General features: G+C 37.4%; 2 protein-coding genes across 4 annotated transcripts in view; one reads left to right on the top strand and one right to left on the bottom strand.

The window, feature by feature from the left end:
• The window catches only part of pus10 (pseudouridine synthase 10), an 18,529-nt gene extending 16,068 nt beyond the window's left edge, over positions 1-2,461 (bottom strand). For 2 of the 3 annotated variants that reach the window (XM_062026330.1, XM_062026331.1), the window contains exon 1: positions 2,325-2,461. In XM_062026330.1, the coding sequence (XP_061882314.1) occupies positions 2,325-2,378 (54 nt within the window). In that variant the 5' untranslated portion in view covers positions 2,379-2,461. Of the gene's footprint in view, positions 1-2,177 lie in introns of all 3 variants that reach the window. The other variant, XM_062026332.1, reaches the window with a different exon arrangement.
• Positions 2,462-3,023: 562 nt separating this feature from the next.
• cct4 (chaperonin containing TCP1, subunit 4 (delta)) lies at positions 3,024-17,770 on the top strand. Its single transcript, XM_062026329.1, has 13 exons — positions 3,024-3,320; positions 3,466-3,518; positions 3,607-3,696; positions 9,514-9,622; positions 9,715-9,979; positions 10,049-10,181; positions 10,258-10,397; positions 10,462-10,558; positions 14,494-14,604; positions 14,671-14,801; positions 17,150-17,384; positions 17,454-17,567; positions 17,631-17,770. Exons 1-13 carry the CDS (start codon positions 3,203-3,205, stop codon positions 17,643-17,645), a joined length of 1,611 nt encoding a protein of 536 aa, XP_061882313.1. The 5' UTR covers positions 3,024-3,202; the 3' UTR covers positions 17,646-17,770.
• Positions 17,771-19,229: the final 1,459 nt, after the last annotated feature.

The following is a 19,229-nucleotide window of genomic DNA, read 5'->3' as shown; positions in this document are numbered from 1 at the left end:
GATTGAACTCAGGACTACTCAGGACCTTCGTATTGTGAGGCACATGCCCTAACCCCTGTGCCACCCTCTCCAAAAGACACTCTATGAAAAACATATGTACCATAATAGTTTTTAACCACAACTTGATTTGATTTCGGAATATATAAGCATTGACTGTCCACAATTGTAATGTGATAAATATTAAAATAATGTGCCTCAAACTAAAATTGCCATTTTGGTTTGATTATTTAGGTCAGTGTTTTTCAAACTTTTTTGAGTCAAAGAACATTTTTTGCATTGAAAAATTGCGGAGGCACACCACCAGCAGAAATCATAAAAAAATGAAACTCAGTTGACAGTAAAAAGTCGTTGTCGCAATTGTTGGGTATGACTTTAAAGCATAACCAAGCATGCGTCACTATAGCTCTTGTCTCAAAGTAGGTGTACTGTCACCACCTGTCACATCACACCCTGACTTATTTGGACTTTTGTGCTGTTTTCCTGCGTGTAGTGTTTTACTTCTTGTCTTGCGCTCCTATTTTGGTGGCTTTTTCTCTTTTTTTGGTATTTTCCTGTATCAGTTTCATGTCTTCCTTTGAGCGATATTTCCCACATCTACTTTGTTTTAGCAATCAAGAATATTTCAGTCGTTTTCATCCTCCTTTGTGGGGACATTGTCGATTGTCATGTTCAGATGTACATTGTCTTTGCTCCACAGTAAGTCTTTGCTGTCGTCCAGCATTCTGTTTTTGTTTATTTTGTAGCCAGTTCATTTTTAGTTTTGCTCTGCATAGCCTTCCCTAAGCTTCAATGCCTTTTCTTAGGGGCACTCACCTCCCGCTGTTTCCGACATCTACATAGCAATTAGCTACTGGCTGCCCCCTACTGATATGGAAGAGTATTACACGGTTACTCTGCCGAGCTCTAGACAGCACCGACACTCAACAACAACACATAATTTGCAGACTATAATTACTGGTTTGCAAAATATATTTTTAACCCAAATAGGTGAAATTAGATAATCTCCCACGGCACACCAGACTGTATCTCACGGCACACCAGTGTGCCGCGGCACAGTGGTTGAAAAACACTGCTTTAGGTTATAGTTCACACTGGCATACTTTACTACATTGAACTGAGCTAATTAAACGTTTTTTTTTTGTGTCAAAAACAGTATAAGGCAGGAGAAATTGTATACCTCTAAAACTGAATTTGGCTTGGTTGCATACATTATAGTGCTCAAGTTAGTGCTTTAGAAGCACTTTCAGTAAGTGGGCCTGGTCAGTAAGGAGTGCAAATGTGTGGAACTCAGTACCCGAGGAGGTTCAACTGGTCACAACTTACAAGGCCTTCACAAAAAAATTGAAAATGTGGTTTATGACAGCTGCCAGCACTAAAAGATGAGCCTGTTTTGATGCTAAGATAAATGTTATGTTGTATTTGTTTTTTTATCATATCGTATATGTGAGTTGTGTGGTCTTAAATGATAAATAAATAATAAAAGTAATAATAATAATAAATAAATAATAAAAGTCTTCTGTCCTCTGTGGGTTTTTTTAATACATTTGGATTTCTATTTACTTTTTTAATTGGTTTTACCCTTTAAAATCGTTTTTAATCATATTTATTTTTATATTGTTTTTATAATTATTTATTTTTTGTTTTTATTCAGTCATTGGTGGAGCATAATGGTGTTTTTAAAATTGTTTTTAACATGGCTGTGCAGCACTTTGGAAACATTCTTGTTGTTTAAATATGCTATATAAATAAAGTGGATTGGATCGGATGTATTGTGTGCTTTTTTTCTTTGGAAATTGTAATATTACTGCCTTTTTTTACAACATGGCCAGGGGACTACAGATGAAAACTAGCCTTCTAGCTAATTCTGGCTTTTTTAACCATGTGTAGTCATGTGTTCTATGAAATTGCATTGTCCGTCCATCAATCTATCCATTTTCTACTGCTTGTCCCTTTTCCCCTTTGAAATAAACTCATCTAAATCTTAAATTCCCACCTGAATTAAATGTATTGTACTTTAATGTAGCCAAAAAGTGCGTATAGAAAAGAGAAACAACAAGTTTCATTAAGACTCATGTGTTATTTGCTTTGGTTTATGTTTATGAGCAGTTATTTATGTTTCTGTTTAATTAGCTTCATCGTGGCTGCAGCTAAACTAAGCTAGCTTAGCTAACACTGACCGTTTGCGACGACGAGCCTCCAGCAAAGGTTGCCAAATATGACGGTGACGGACAAGCAAAAAGGGACCGAATCACAAACTTATCCGCGAATATATTTTTTTAGACAAAATACTTCTTTAACAGCACTCCAAACATTTCGATCCAAACCTGCGTCCTTCCTGTTTGACACCGACCAGGCGTAGCTAATCGAACCGGAAGCATCGTCCTTTTAAATTCAGCGATAAACCGTCACACACAAAATAGAGAAAAAAAAGTTAAATGTAGTGTAACCTATTTTTATGGACTTGCCTCTTTGGACGTTAAGTTCCTGTTATAAGCTGTTATACAGTACATGCATTGAGCTCTTATTTTGAAGGCGCCAAGAGCGGAAGTGGTGACACATTGTGGTGGAGCGGAGTTTTTTTTTAAAAACAAACGAAATAAAGTGGCCCTCGTGTAAAACTGGAGCCTCCGTCTTTGTTATTTTGTAGTTTTATACAGTATAAGCGACAGATATAAACCCTTGGTGGCAGCGGTGGGATTCGAACCCACGCCTCCGAATATGTTACCTATTTTTATGGATGTTCCTCTTTGTGACGTTAAGTTCCTGTTATAAGCGGTTATACAGTATATGCCTTGAGCCCTTATTTTGAAGGCGGTAAGAGCGGAAGTGGTGACACGTTGTGATGGAGCGGAGTTTATAATAACAAACACTCCACCACAAAAAATAGGTTACAGTAGTAACTTTTTAATGAATCTGCACTTTTAATGACATTTAAACATAAAATACTTGTTTTATAGTAATGTCTTTCCAAAACAAGGTCTATACTTCCGGTGATTGACTAGTACTGCCTGTCGACGTCATCTCTGTGCGCCCTCTTCTTAGCTCCTCCCCCGCGGCTTCTGGAACCTTCTGAAGACGGACAAGGTGGACTTCACAAAATCCACTTCCATCCTAAATCAAGGCGTCCGGATTCATCTTCAGGACACATCGGGGCCGTTCTGAAGTGACCGTCCGACATCTTTCGCCGTTTATTAAAGTCGCGATGCCCGCAGCGATGGCTGTACCGAAGTCTTCAAACGTCGGCAAATACAAAGGAGGGGCGTATGTGGACCGCGACAAGCCGGCCCAGATAAGATACAGTAACATTTCTGCTGCCAAAGGTAAATAAAAGTAGTACTAGAAGGAACTACAGGGCATCTTGGGTTGGGCTGGACAAAAACCGTTACGTCATGTTTCAATATATATATCTGGGCGTGAATGTGCATTTGTGGATGTAATAATGGCCGTCTGACGTGTGATTGACAGCTGTTGCTGACGCCATCAGAACCAGTCTGGGCCCCAAAGGAATGGACAAGATGGTCAGTGAACGCACCACGGCGTCTTGCCCGCTGCTAACATCAGTCGGGCCTCGTCTGCCTCTTCAAATGCTGCTGCTTCTTCTTTCAGATCCAGGATGAGAAAGGTGACGTGACCATCACCAACGACGGGGCCACCATCTTGAAGCAGATGCAGGTGCTCCACCCCGCCGCCAAGATGGTAGGTTCCTTCTCGGTTGGTGAAAGCATCCATCACGTCGATAACACGCCGACGCCAACACACAAAGAACACATCGATTCCTGCTTTCTTTCAGCGTCGTCGGGTAACGAATGTTGTAATTTTTCCTTAGTCTCCGCGTGTGCGCACTGGGTCAGAACCAAAGACCTTTGTCCTAAAAAGTCCAGTGTTTCCACATATACCATATTTTCCGGACCATAGGGCGCACCGGATTAAAAGACGCACTGTCGATGAGCGGGTCTATTCAGGTCTATTTTCGTAATAAAGGCGCATCGGATTATAAGGCGCATTAAAGGGGTCATATTATTATTATTTGTTCTCTAATTGTCAAAGACTTCCTTGTAGTCTACATCAGTGTTTTTCAACCTTGTTTGAGCCAAGGCACTTTTTTTTTATTGATAAAATGCGGAGGCACACCACCAGCAGACATTATAAATAATAAATAAGTTAAAAAATTCATTAAAAAATGAAACTCAGTTGACAGTAAAAAGTCGTCACAATTGACTTTAAAGCATAACCAAGCATGCATCACTATAGCTCTTGTCTCAAAGTAGGTGTACTGTCACCACCTGTCACATCACACCCTGACTTATTTGGAGTTTATTGCTGTTTTCCTGTGTGTAGTGTTTTAGTTCTTGTCTTGCGCTCCTATTTTGGTGGCTTTTTCTCTTTATTTGGTATTTTCCTGTAGCAGTTTCATGTCTTCCTTTGAGCGATATTCCACACATCTACTTTGTTTTAGCAATCAAGAATATTTCAGTTGTTGTTATCCTTCTTTGCGGGGACATTGTTGATTGTCATGTCATGTTCGGATGTACATTGTGGACGCCGTCTTTGCTCCACAGTAAGTCTTTGCTGTCGTCCAGCATTCTGTTTTTGTTTACTTTGTAGCCATTTCAGTTCTAGTTTTGTTCTGCATAGCCTTCCCTAAGCTTTAATGCCTTTTCTTAGGGGCACTCACCTTTTGTTTATTTTTGGCTTAAGCATTAGACACCTTTTTACCTGCACACTGCCTCCCGCTGTTTCCGACATCTACAAAGCAATTAGCTACCGGCTGCCACCTACTGATATGGAAGTGTATAACGTGGTAAGTCTGCCGATCTCCAGACAGTACAGACACTCAACAATGGCACATTATTTGTGGATTATAATTACTGGTTTGCAAAAAAAAACATTTTTAACCCAAATAGATGAAATTAGATAATCTCCCACGGCACACCAGACTGTGACTAGTGTGCCGCGGCACAGTGGTTGAAAAACTCACTATACCGGTATGTTTTAGTGCTTTCATGGCGAGTTTACTGACAGATATAAGTAAGAACTTTACACTACTTTATATTAGAGATGGCAACAGCGGAGAATGAATGTCCCATAACAAGAAGATAGAGAAAAAGAAGCTTATTGACTACGCGCAAATTTTCAGGACTTATGCAGATCCCAAATACAGATCAGCAGTTACCAGAAAGGAAGAAAAGTTTCTTTTGCATAATATTGCGAAATAAAACAACAGATATGTCTTACCTTATACACACACAATAATATACTCCTATGTTGAAGCACAGTACAATCCATCAAGCGGTGTGGCTTCATAGCTTACCAAAGTCCTACTAAAACATTTTGATAGGTTTTTGAGCGACTTGTGTAATGTTCTATATTTTCAATGGAACATATAAAATGTTGGTGGTGTTTACTGGCGTCATATTGCAGTCTACACGTATCTCTTATGTGTGACTGCCATCTACTGGTAACACTTATCATTTCACCATGTACCAAATCAAACTGCTCCGAGGTCAGTAAGCACAACCAGGGTGATGCCGTACATTAGGCGCACCGGGTTATAAGGCGTACTGTCGAGTTTTGAGGGGGGGTGAAAAGATTTTTAAGTGCGCCTTATAGTCCGGAAAATACGGTAGTCAATTTAAAAGTACATTGTTTATTTTTGTTTATCATGGTATTGAGTAAGTATTGAAAATTGTGGAAACGAAAATGGATTAGAGAAATATGTGGTATGTGTAGCATTGATCACTGTGCAGTGTTGGCGCTAGGAATTTCCCAAGTCATAAAAAATGGAGTCCCACTATTTTGTAAGCGTTTTGAAAACAAATGGTAAATGTATACATTATCCTGTTATATCTCACATTCTATATTGTGTTTTGGAAAAAGGTTGTCATAAACAATAAAGAGTATTCTCCTAAAATATACAGATGAGATGTGTCAATATCAAAATATTACTTTGAAATAATTTTTTGGCAGGAGCAAAGTGGTCGTTTGGGTAGATTTTAGAACACAAAGTACTTTATTGATCCTTGGGGGAAATTCAGCACATTTTAGCTTTGTAAAGGGTATTTCAACAAGTATGCAGTACAGTAGATACTTGATTTTGATGTATGTAATGCTCATAACACTATAAAATATGCAGAGATGAGTGTCAGTATCAAAATATTACGTTGAATCACTTTTTGTCAGGCAATATTACATTTCATGAAAATGTTACATAAATGAATACATCCAAAGACTTTATAAATACCGTATTTCCTTGAATTGGTGCCGGTAATATGGTATTCGCATGCCTTGAATTACAGCCGGGTCAAACTCGTTTCGCAAAATAATTAGCGCATGCTTGGCACTTCCGCCGGGTCAAATATGAGTCATTAAATGACTACCGCCTCCTGGTGGTAGAGGGCGCTAGTGATCCTTCTTGCGACTGCTGGTACTGCAGAAGAGTGCTGCAGAAGAAGACAACCGGCAGCAAGAGTGCACAGCCATTGTTTGCTTGGACTTTTACCATGGAGGATTACATATCTAAAATAAAACAGTTTTCTAAACAGGACTTTCAATCGAAGCAGGAGGTAATACTTAAAAGGAAGATCTGCATCGAGACAGAGAGACTTTTAAAACTGAAGAAAGATAAGGAAGACTTCTATATCGATGCTTTTCTTCAAAAGGAGCTGGCATAGACTCATTTATACCTAAAGGTAAGACAATAATAACGTTTTTTTTAATTAAATGTGCTTTTCATGATAAGGTAAGCGCCGGAGTGGGAAGAGGTTTTAAAATAATTAGCGCATGCTTGGCCATCCCGCAGGCTTCTGGTAAGCGCAGGAGTGACAGGAGGTTTTAAATTAATTAGCGCCCCTGCGGCTAATCAAGGAAATACGGTGTGTATAATGTGCAGGAAGAAATAACAGTTACAATTGTATGTATCTTCTGTTGCGTCTGACCAGTCTTCCTCTCAGCGAATTAAAGTCACTGGTCAATCCCAAGTTCTTTCAGATGACATATATGTTGAGTAAGAAGGACCATCAAGACAGAATAGGAATATTACCAAGTTTTACTAAAGCTTTTGGAGGCCAGTCCTTACAAATGCGCTAATACCAGCATCCAGAAGTGGTCCGAAAATCAAACGTGAAGAGACAACTTATTGAATACGAAAAACAGCCCCCACCCTGCCCAGAAAGGAATACAGCCTCTTTGTTCTAATACTGATAAGGTAAAAAGGGAGTATGCTATACTCCCACATTCCAACGCTTCAAGGTAAAGCACAGAGTTTACTTGCGGACATAAGATACAAGCAAAAAGAGTACACATGGGAAAACATTAGCTGCTTTTAACATGACTATGAATAAAGAAAGAACTCTTAAAAATATATGCATTCTCCACACTTCCAAACAAGAAAGAGGTTTTATCACAACATGGGACTAACAACAGTCCTTGAAATCTCATTAATAGCACAGAAAAGGCAAACTGTCATTTTCCGGACACGATAAAACACGTAGCATTAACAATAGCCACGAAGATAAAAGTGTTTGTTTTAGCCTGGCTTTAGCCAGCTGTGCGCGCTCCCGCCAAGGAAATACCTTTTGGCTAGGGATGTCCGATAATATCGGACTGCAGATATTATTGGCCGATAAATGCTTTAAAATGTAATATCGGGAATTATCGGTTTCAAAATGATCGGTATCAGTTTCAGAAGGTAAAATGTATGACTTTTTAAAACGCCGCTGTGTACACGGACGTAGGGAGAAGTACAGAGCGCCAATAAACCTTAAAGGCACTGCCTTTGCGTGCCGGCCCAGTCACATAATATCTACGGCTTTTCACACACACAAGTGAATGCAAAGCATACTTGGTCAACAGTCATACAGGTCACACTGAGGGCGGCCGTATAAACAACTTTAACACTGTTACAAATATGCGCCACACTGTGAACCCACACCAAACAAGAATGACAAACACATTTCGGGAGAACATCCGCACCGTAACACAACAGAACAAATACCCAGAACCCCTTGCAGCACTGACTCTTCTGGGACGCTACAATATACACCCCACCTCAACCTCCTCATGTCCCAAATTCCAAGCTGCTGTTTTGAGGCATGTTAAAAAAAAAAATGCACTTTGTGACTTCAATAATAAATATGGCAGTGCCATGTTGGCATTTTTTTTCCATAACTTGAGTTGATTTATTTTGGAAAACCTTGTTACATTGTTTAATGCATCCAGCGGGGCATCACAACAAAATTAGGCATAATAATGTGTTCATTCCACAACTGTATATATCGGTATCGGTTGATATCCAGGGTTTCCTACACATTCATTTATTTGTGGCGGCCTGCCACGAAAGAATTACGTCCGCCACAAATAGAAAATAAATTTAAAAATGTTTTTTTATTTTTTTTATTTTTTTATTTATTTTTTTGTGTCCTCTCCAGCTTCTCAGGCAAATCATATAGTTGATGTAGATGCCCATATCGGCTGTTCAGATTTACTTTACAAAAGAGAAGTGTAGGATACTTCTCTTGTTGCCTTATTTGTATTTGACTTTATTAAATGTATTTATATTAGAAACACAACATGTGTATATAACAAAGGGTGCAAAGTCTGCAGGCAGTAGGAAACACATGGTTAAGTGTAGGGAGTAAAATTGATGGCAGTCTAAAGTTCAAGATTTTTGGACCTCTTTGTTCAGTGGATCAGATGTTTGATGAAGCTCTGTGTCTATCTACCACCACTACTGTTTTCTGTTTATTTGTTACTGACTGTGGCAGGACACCTCTGCCTCTGTTTCACTTTATGTTGCTGGTAAATAATATGGTTGTAGTAGTAGGCTAAAGTTAAATTATTTAGTATGCACTAATTAAAGGGGCAGAGCTTTAAGAGACATTTTAGCTTTTATATTTTATAAGATATATTTTTTGTAAGAACCACTATTAATAAATATAGTGAATATATATTTAGTGAATAACTTATTGTTCAAATCTGTATATAAATATGTACATAAAGTGTTGTAATTATATTGTAAAATGGATGGATGGATGGATGGACGTTTAAAACAAAACTGTTATTATTAATTAGTAAGTATACATTTTTTGAGGCTTTTTAGAGAAAATCAAATCATTGTAGTAAATTGAGCAAATTACTCGATGATGTCATGGTGACCACGCCCCCACCGCCACAGGTATCTTGGCAGTTTATGGGAAACACTGATATCAGTAATTAAGAGTTGGACAATATCAGAATAATAGCAAAAAATCTATTATCGGACATCTCTACTTTTGGCACAACACCGGCAAATACAAACAAAACAAAACACCGGCGGAAAGCAATAATACATTTTTTAAAAAACAAGCAAACCGGAGTTTTGATCCGGACAAGGCAGGGTCGGTTAAAAAAAAACAAAAAAAAACCTGCGTCCCGGGGACGTGCAGACTTCCGGAGATGTACATCCTTTCTGATTTCAAAGCGTAAAAAGACACACAAAGTGCGTTAACAGCAACATCATCTCTGTGTGTGTTTCAGCTGGTGGAGCTGTCCAAAGCTCAAGACATCGAGGCGGGCGATGGCACCACCTCTGTGGTGGTGATCGCGGGCGCCCTCCTTGATGCCTGCTCCAAACTGCTCCAGAAAGGTATGTGTGCCTGGCGGAACGATGTTCATCTCTATTATTGTTGCACGTAGAACGTTTAAAACCAGATGACAGCGGCTGACTCCTCCCCTCAGGCATCCACCCCACCATCATCTCGGAGTCCTTCCAGAAGGCGGTGGACAAAGGCGTGGAGGTTCTGACGGCCATGAGCCGGCCCGTGGAGCTGAGCGACCGCGAAACTCTGCTCAACAGCGCCACCACGTCGCTGTGCTCCAAGGTGGTGTCGCAGTACTCCAGCCTGCTGGCGCCCATGAGCGTGGACGCCGTCATGCGGGTCATCGACCCCGCCACCGCCACCGGCGTGGACCTGCAGGACGTCAAAGTCATCAAGAAGCTCGGGTAAGTGGCCACGTGCTCGGGTGACGCCGTCCCGAGTGCGAGCGCGCTCATTGTGCGCCGGTGTTGCAGTGGCACCATCGACGACTGTCAGCTGGTGGACGGGCTGGTGCTGACCCAGAAGGTGGCGAGCGCTGGAGTGAGCCGAGTAGAGAAGGCCAAGATCGGCCTCATCCAGTTCTGTTTGTCTCCTCCCAAAACTGATGTGAGTCACACGGCGCCGACTTTGAGCTTGTCATGGAACTCCTTCCTGTTTGCATCAACGCCACGTTCCCCCACAGATGGACAACCAGATCGTGGTGTCGGACTACGCCCAGATGGACCGCGTGCTGCGCGAGGAGCGCGCTTACATCCTCAACATGGTCAAACAGATCAAGAAGGCCGGCTGCAACGTGCTGCTCATCCAGAAGTCCATCCTCAGGTAAGAGACCGTCGCACGCAAACCCACCGTCCCGCCGTCTAATGCCGCCATCGTGCCGCCGCAGGGACGCCATGAGCGACCTGGCACTGCACTTCCTCAACAAGATGAAGATCATGGTGGTGAAGGACATCGAGAGAGAAGACATCGAGTTCATCTGCAAGGTGAGTAGTACTATTCCTCGCTCCCTTAAAGTATTATTATCAGTGGAAGATGAGGAATAACTCAATTTGCAAGATAGAGCAGGGCTAAATGTAAGACCTTCTCATACGTGCTGGTATGACCTGTACAGATCCTTGAGGAGGCACCCAGCTTGAATGCAATGTTGCTACTATCATGCATCCTCATACCACATCAAATATATACAATATCGCCAGAAGTGGGAACATGACTATGCGGTTAAGCTTCGAGCAGCACAGCAAGAGAGGGGTGTGGCCTGAGAGCACCGCAGTGAAAGCAGACCTGAGAAGAATCCTCACTTGAACTCAAATAAATGCCCTGGCAGATAGTAAAACATATTTGGGGAGAATTATTGACAATGAGAGTATGTTTTTATAATCCAACACTTTGCATCAAACGTGAGTGCATGATGAAATGACACTTTTCACATGCAGGACAAAAGGTCTGGTACTTGAGCAATGGTTAGAACGCTTAAATTCACTAATTATGTGTATATATTGTTAAAAGAAAGGCCAATATTGATATACGTCAAAATGCAAAATATCAGCACTAATAATCGCTTTGTGTAATTGTTTGGTTGTCAAATGTTAAGGTGGTATTAAATAAGTGTAATTGTTTTGTTGTCAAATATTAAGGTGGTGGTATTAAATACGTGTGGAATTAAAAGGGACAAACGGTAGAAAATGGATGGATGGATGTTTGGTTGTCAAATGTTAAGGTGGTATTATTAAATAAGTGTATAATTGTTTGGTTAAATGTTAAGGTGGTATTATTAAATAAGTGTATAATTGTTTGGTTGGCAAATGTTAAGGTAGTATTATTAAATAAGTGTATAATTGTTTGGTTGTAAAATGTTAAGGTGGTATTATTAAATAAGTGTAATTGTTTGGTTGGCAAATGTTAAGGTGGTATTATTAAATAAGTGTGTAATTGATTTGTTAAATGTTAAGGTGGTATTATTAAATAAGTGTATAATTGTTTTGTTAAATGTTAAGGTGGTATTATTAAATAAGTGTATAATTGTTTTGTTAAAGGTTAAGGTGGTATTATTAAATAAGAGTATAATTGTTTGGTTGGTAAATGTTAAGGTGGTATTATTAAATAAGTGTATAATTGTTTGGTTGTCAAATGTTAAGGTGGTATTATTAAATAAGTGTATAATTGATTTGTTAAATGTTAAGGTGGTATTATTAAATAAGTGTATAATTGATTTGTTAAATGTGAAGGTGGTATTATTAAATAAGTGTATAATTGTTTTGTTAAATGTGAAGGTGGTATTATTAAATAAGTGTATAATTGTTTTGTTAAACGTTAAGGTGGTATTATTAAATAAGAGTATAATTGTTTGGTTGGTAAATGTTAAGGTGGTATTATTAAATAAGTGTATAATTGTTTGGTTGGCAAATGTTAAGGTGGTATTATTAAATAAGTGTAATTGTTTGGTTGGCAAATGGTAAGGTGGTATTATTAAATAAGTGTATAATTGATTTGGTAAATGTTAAGGTGGTATTATTAAATAAGTGTATAATTGTTTTGTTAAACGTTAAGGTGGTATTATTAAATAAGAGTATAATTGTTTGGTTGGCAAATGTTAAGGTGGTATTATTAAATAAGTGTATAATTGTTTGGTTGGCAAATGTTAAGGTGGTATTATTAAATAAGTGTATAATTGTTTGGTTGGCAAATGTTAAGGTGGTATTATTAAATAAGTGTATAATTGTTTGGTTGGCAAATGTTAAGGTGGTATTATTAAATAAGTGTGGAATTGTTTGGTTGTCAAATGTTAAGGTGGTATTATTAAATAAGTGTATAATTGTTTGGTTGTCAAATGTTAAGGTGGTATTAAATAAGTGTAATTGTTTTGTTGTCAAATATTAAGGTGGTGGTATTAAATATGTGTGGAATTAAAAGGGACAAACGGTAGAAAATGGATGGATGTTTGGTTGTCAAATGTTAAGGTGGTATTATTAAATAAGTATAATTGTTTGGTTGTAAAATGTTAAGGTGGTATTATTAAATAAGTGTATAATTGTTTGGTTGTCAAATGTTAAGGTGGTATTATTAAATAAGTGTATAATTGTTTTGTTAAATGTTAAGGTGGTATTATTAAATAAGTGTATAATTGTTTTGTTAAACGTTAAGGTGGTATTATTAAATAAGAGTATAATTGTTTGGTTGGTAAATGTTAAGGTGGTATTATTAAATAAGTGTATAATTGTTTGGTTGGCAAATGTTAAGGTGGTATTATTAAATAAGTGTAATTGTTTGGTTGGCAAATGTTAAGGTGGTATTATTAAATAAGTGTATAATTGATTTGGTAAATGTTAAGGTGGTATTATTAAATAAGTGTATAATTGTTTTGTTAAACGTTAAGGTGGTATTATTAAATAAGAGTATAATTGTTTGGTTGGCAAATGTTAAGGTGGTATTATTAAATAAGTGTATAATTGTTTGGTTGGCAAATGTTAAGGTGGTATTAAATAAGTGTAATTGTTTTGTTGTCAAATATTAAGGTGGTGGTATTAAATATGTGTGGAATTAAAAGGGACAAACGGTAGAAAATGGATGGATGTTTGGTTGTCAAATGTTAAGGTGGTATTATTGAATAAGTATAATTGTTTGGTTGTAAAATGTTAAGGTGGTATTATTAAATAAGTGTATAATTGTTTGGTTGTCAAATGTTAAGGTGGTATTATTAAATAAGTGTATAATTGTTTTTTTAAATGTTAAGGTGGTATTATTAAATAAGTGTATAATTGTTTGGTAGGCAAATGTCCAGGTGGTATTATTAAATAAGTGTAGAATGTTTTGTTGTGAAATGTTAAAGTGGTATTATTAAATATGTGTATAATTGTTTTGCTAAATGTTAAGGTAGTATTATTATACAAGTGTGTAATTGTTTTGTCAAATATTAAGGTAGTATTATTAAATAAGTATTATTGCTGGGTTGTCAAATGTTAAGGTGGTATTATTAAATACGTAAGTGTATAATTGTTTTGTTGTCAAATATTAAGGTGGTGGTGTTAAATAAGTGTGGAATCTTAAGGGACAAGCGGTAGAAATGGATGGATGGATGTTTGGTTGTCAAATGTTAAGGTGGTATTATTAAATATGTGGAATTGTTTTGTTAAATGTTAAGGTGGTATTAGATAGGTGTATAATTGTTTTGTTGTTAAATGTTAAGGTGGTATTATTAAATAGGTGTATAATTGTTTTGCTAAATGTTAAGGTAGTATTATTATATAACTATGATTGTTTTGTTAAATGTTAAGTTGGTATTATTAAATAAGTGTATAATTGTTTGGTTGTCAAATGTTAAGGTGGTATTATTAAATAAGTGTATAATTGTTTTGCTAAATGTTAAGGTAGTATTATTATATAACTGTATGATTGTTTTGTTAAATGTTAAGGTAGTATTATTATATAACTATGATTGTTTTGTTAAATGTTAAGTTGGTATTATTAAATAAGTGTATTATTGTTGGGTTGTCAAATGTTAAAGTGGTATTATTAAATAATTGTTGAGTATGTTTTTATAATAGAACACTTTGTCATCAAACATGAGTGCATGATGGAATGACACTTTTCACATGCAGGACAAAAGGTCTGGTACTTGAGCAATGGTTAGAACTCTTAAATTCACTAATTATGTGTATATATTGTTGATAGAAAGGCCAATATTGATATACGTCAAAATGCCAAATATCAGCACTATTAATGAAATATCTGATTAAATGTATATATTATGTCTTGCTGTATGGATTTGTCCATCCCTACTTTGAATATTAAACAGGCCAGTGAAAAAAAAAGACTGAACAAAGAGTTGTTAGTGAGTCACATGACCTGTGTTCCCCTGCGTGTCATGGAAACTGGATCAGGACTTGTTTTACCAGTACTGTAACCTAACCTTGTGTCTCAGACCATCGGCACCAAGCCCATCGCCCACATCGACCACTTCACTCCCGAGATGCTGGGTCTGGCCGAGATGGCCGAGGAAGTCAGCCTGGACGGCTCTGGCAAGCTGGTCAAGGTGCGCGTGCTCGGCCGGGGGAAACGGCGAGGCCGACGCTAAACGTTTGTTGTTCGCCGCTCGTAGATCACGGGGTGTGCCAATCCCGGGAAGACGGTGAGCATCGTGGTCAGAGGCTCCAACAAGCTGGTGATCGAGGAGGCGGAGCGATCCATCCACGACGCCCTCTGCGTCATCCGCTGTCTGGTCAAGAAAAGGTGGGTCGGGGGCGGGGGCCCGTGTCATGTGACTTTCTAGATCGGAGGTGTCCAAAGTGTTTATTCTCAAAAATACTACTAGAAAAAGAAGAAAAAAGGGCAAAGAGGTGAAATGTAAGGAGAAAAAGTTGCAGTGTTAAGTTTTATTCTTTAAAACTGTTATTGCTCACCAATAATAATTAATCAAAATCAATGAATTATTGACCTATTTAAGGCTCCAATTACTGTATATTAATGTATATTTTTGGTGTTTACCATTAATAGAACAGGGTTTTCTTTAGCAAAAAAAGCATAAAACAAATACAAAAATTAACTTTATATCAATAGGTGGATCAGTCATTGCGTAAAAATTAATAATAAATTGAATAATGTATAAATATTGAATTAAAATAAATATTATTAATTATTGACTTATTTATGGCTCCAATTACGTCACATCAAATATTCCACTTTGACATTTTTGGGGAGAAATATTGCATATTTGGTGTGTTTGCCATGCAAAAAACAATGTTTTATTTGACGAAAAGGGCATCGAATGAAAAATACAAACTTATGATGTACAATTATGAGTGGGTTTGGATCCCTGAGAAGTTTAGGGGGATTTTTCTGTCATCGCTCAAAAAAACAATAATAATGCATCAAAATCAATGTTGTGAATTATTGACCTATTTAAGGCTCCAATTACTTCACATCAAATATTACACTTTGAACATTTTTTGGGTGGAACATGTTGTATATTTTGTTGTTTACCATTAGTAAAACAGGGTTTTCTTGAGCAAAAAAAGCATAAAACAAACAAAAAAATCTAACTTTATATCAATAGGTGGATCTGTCATTGCTCAAAAATTAATAATAAATTGAATATTGTATAAATGAATCAAATACAAAGTTATTATTATTGACTTATTTATGGCTCCAATTACGTCACATCAAATATTCCACTTTGACATTTTTGGGGAGAAATATTGCATATTTGGTGTGTTTGCCATAAGAAAACAATGTTTTATTTGACAAAAAAGACAGAATGAAAAATACAAACTTATGATGTACAATTATGAGTGGGTTTGGATCCCTGAGGATTTTAGTGGGATTTTTCTGTCATCGCTCAAAAAAAAATGCATCAAAATCAATGTTGTGAATTATTGACCTATTTAAGGCTCCAATGACTTCACATCAAATATTACACTTTGAACATTTTTTGGGTGGAACATATTGTATATTTTTGGTGTTTACCATTAGTAAAACAGGGTTTTCTTGAGCAAAAAAAGGATAAAACAAACAAAAAATTTAACTTTATATCAATAGGTGGATCTGTCATTGCTCAAAAATTAATAATAAATTGAATATTGTATAAATGAATCAAATACAAAGTTATTATTATTGACTTATTTATGGCTCCAATTACGTCACATCAAATATTCCACTTTGACATTTTTGGGGAGAAATATTGCATATTTGGTGTGTTTGCCATAAAAAAAACAATGTTTTATTTGACGAAAAGGGCATAGAATGAAAAATACAAACTTATGATGTACAATTATGAGTGGGTTTGGATCGCTGAGAATTTTAGGGGGATTTTTCTGTCCATGCTCAAAAAAACAATAATAATGCATCAAAATCAATGTTGTGAATTATTGACATATTTAAGGCTCCAATGACTTCACATCAAATATTACACTTTGAACATTTTTTGGGTGGAACATGTTGTATATTTTTGGTGTTTACTATTAGTAAAACAGGGTTTTCTTGAGCAAAAAAAGCATAAAACAAACAAAAAATTTAACTTTATATCAATAGGTGGATCTGTCATTGTTTAAAAATTAATAATAAATTGAATAATGTATAAATAATTAATTAAAATTAATGTTATTAATTTTTGACCTATTTAAAGCTCCAATGACTTCACATCAAATATTACACTTTGAATATTAGTCTTTAACAAAAAAAGGTATAACATGTAAAAAAAAAAAAATGCAAACTTTATATCAGATGTATCTGAAGTTGATTTAAGCGGTGAAAAAATAAATTTTAGTACATTTTATGACAGAGACTTGAGGGGAGCCCTAAAAGTTGTAAAAAAAAGTATTTATTGTATTGGTTTTAAAAATGGCCGTCACATTAGACTTCAAGTTTGGACACCCTGGTCTAGAAGCCTCCTTCAAAGGCGCTCCAGCACTTGTGGTCCTGCTGGGGCGTAACAAGGGGAGGAACATTAATGATGGACGCTCCCTCTTCATCCCGCCTGGTTGTCATGGCAACCCGGCGGGGGAGGGGCGCTCACACAAGTCTCTTCAATATGACTGTCATGTTTGTTGCGACGAGGAGAATCAACAAGATTTTGTCTCAAGGGCTCTGATCGCCGGCGGCGGCGCCCCCGAGATCGAGCTGGCCGTGCGTCTGGCCGAGTACTCTCGCGCCCTGGGCGGCATGGAGGCGTACTGTGTGAGGGCGTACGCCGACGCCCTGGAGGTCATCCCCTCCACGCTGGCGGAGAACGCCGGCCTGAACCCCATCTGCACCGTGACGGAGCTGCGTAACAGGCACGCTCAGGGAGACAAGACGGCCGGCATCAACGTGCGCAAGGTGGGTGTGCTGCCTCACACACACGATGTTGGTGGTGTAACCCTTGGTGTGTGTGTTTGTGTGCCACAGGGCGGCATCTCCAACATCCTGGAGGAGCTGGTGGTGCAGCCATTGCTGGTGTCCATCAGCGCCCTTACCTTGGCCACGGAGACGGTGCGCAGCATCCTGAAGATTGACGACGTGGTACGACCTCACAGCACCCCGTTGGTCATGTCTGTTGTCTTCACCACGCCTTCTTGTCCGCAGGTCAACACACGATGAGTTGGACGCCCACCCTTTTAGTGGCTTGGCGAGGCAGCCCACCGCTCGCCCGACATCGGCCCATGACGATGATGATGATGTCGTTAGGTTACATAAGTTAATAAAAGTCCTTTTTTGACCCCCGAGCAGCACATGTTTGTTCTCTGGAGTCTAGAATGTTTTTCATGCTGACTAACTTTTACTTTCACCTTCGACATGATGAACATATGTGAAATAAAGTCTAAATATGTGCATCTTTGAGCTTTACAACACATGCAGTGCTAGTGATTGCACTTAAATACAATTACTTATACTAGTAAATGCACTTAAAATTAGGGATGTCCGATAATATCGGCCGATAAATGCGTTAAAATGTAATATAGGAAATTATCGGTATCGTTTTTTTTATTATCTATCGGGGGTTTTTTTGTTTTTTTTTTAATTAAATCAACATAAAAAACACAAGATACACTTACAATTAGTGCACCAACCCAAAAAACCTCCCTCCCCCATTTCTTTCTGTTATCAATATTCTGCTTCCTACAATATATATCAATACAGTCTGCAAGGGATACAGTCCGTAAGCACACATGATTGTGCGTGCTGCTGCTCCACTAATAATACTAACCTTTAACAGTTAATTTTACTCATTTTCATTCATTACTAGTTTCTATGTAACTGTTTTTATATTGTTGTACTTTCTTTTTTATTCAAGAAAATGTTTTTAATTTAGTTATCTTATTTTATTTATTTTTTTTAAAAGTACCTTATCTTCACCATACCTGGTTGTCCAAATTAGGCATAATAATGTGTTAATTCCACGACTGCATATATCGGTTGATATCGGTAATTAAAGAGTTGGACAATATCGGATATCGGCAAAAAGCCATTATCGGACATCCCTACTTAAAATGTCTCACTATTTACTAGGGGTGTGGGAAATAATCGATTCGAATTCAAATCGCCATTCTCACGTACGATTCAGTATCGATTCTCATTTTTCAAAAATCTATTTGTTTTATTTTTTATTAATCAATCCAACAAAACAATACACAGCAATACCATAACAATGCAATCCAATTTCAAACAGAACCCAACCCAACAATATTAGTTACAATTTCAACATAGAAGTGATTAAAAATCCCTCATTGACATCATTAGACTGGCTTACACTTGCATCGCATCTCATAAACTTAACACACTGTGTCCAATATTTTCACAAAGATAAAATAAGTCATATTTTTGGTTCATTTAATAGTTCAAACAAATGTACATTATTGCAATCAGTTGATAAAACATTGTCCTTTACAATTATAAAAGCTTTTTACAAAAATCTACTACTCTGCTTGCATGTCAGCAGACTGGGGTAGATCCTGCTGAAATCTATGTATTCAATGAATAGACAATCCTTTTGAATAGGAAAAATATCATTTTTGAATCGAGAATCGCGTTGAAGTGAAAAAATCGATTTATAATCGAATTGTGACCCCAAGAATCGATATTGAATCGAATCGTGGGACACCCAAAGATTCGCAGCCCTACTAATTACATTACATTTAATTACACATAAATTCCATCCATCTATCCATCAATCTTCTTCCGCTT

This window comes from Entelurus aequoreus, linkage group LG18, assembly GCF_033978785.1.
Source record: "Entelurus aequoreus isolate RoL-2023_Sb linkage group LG18, RoL_Eaeq_v1.1, whole genome shotgun sequence".
In the NCBI taxonomy this organism is placed as follows: Eukaryota; Metazoa; Chordata; class Actinopteri; order Syngnathiformes; family Syngnathidae; genus Entelurus; species Entelurus aequoreus.
Note: the sequence above shows the minus strand (reverse complement) of the source record. Positions and strands in the feature narration are given on the sequence as shown.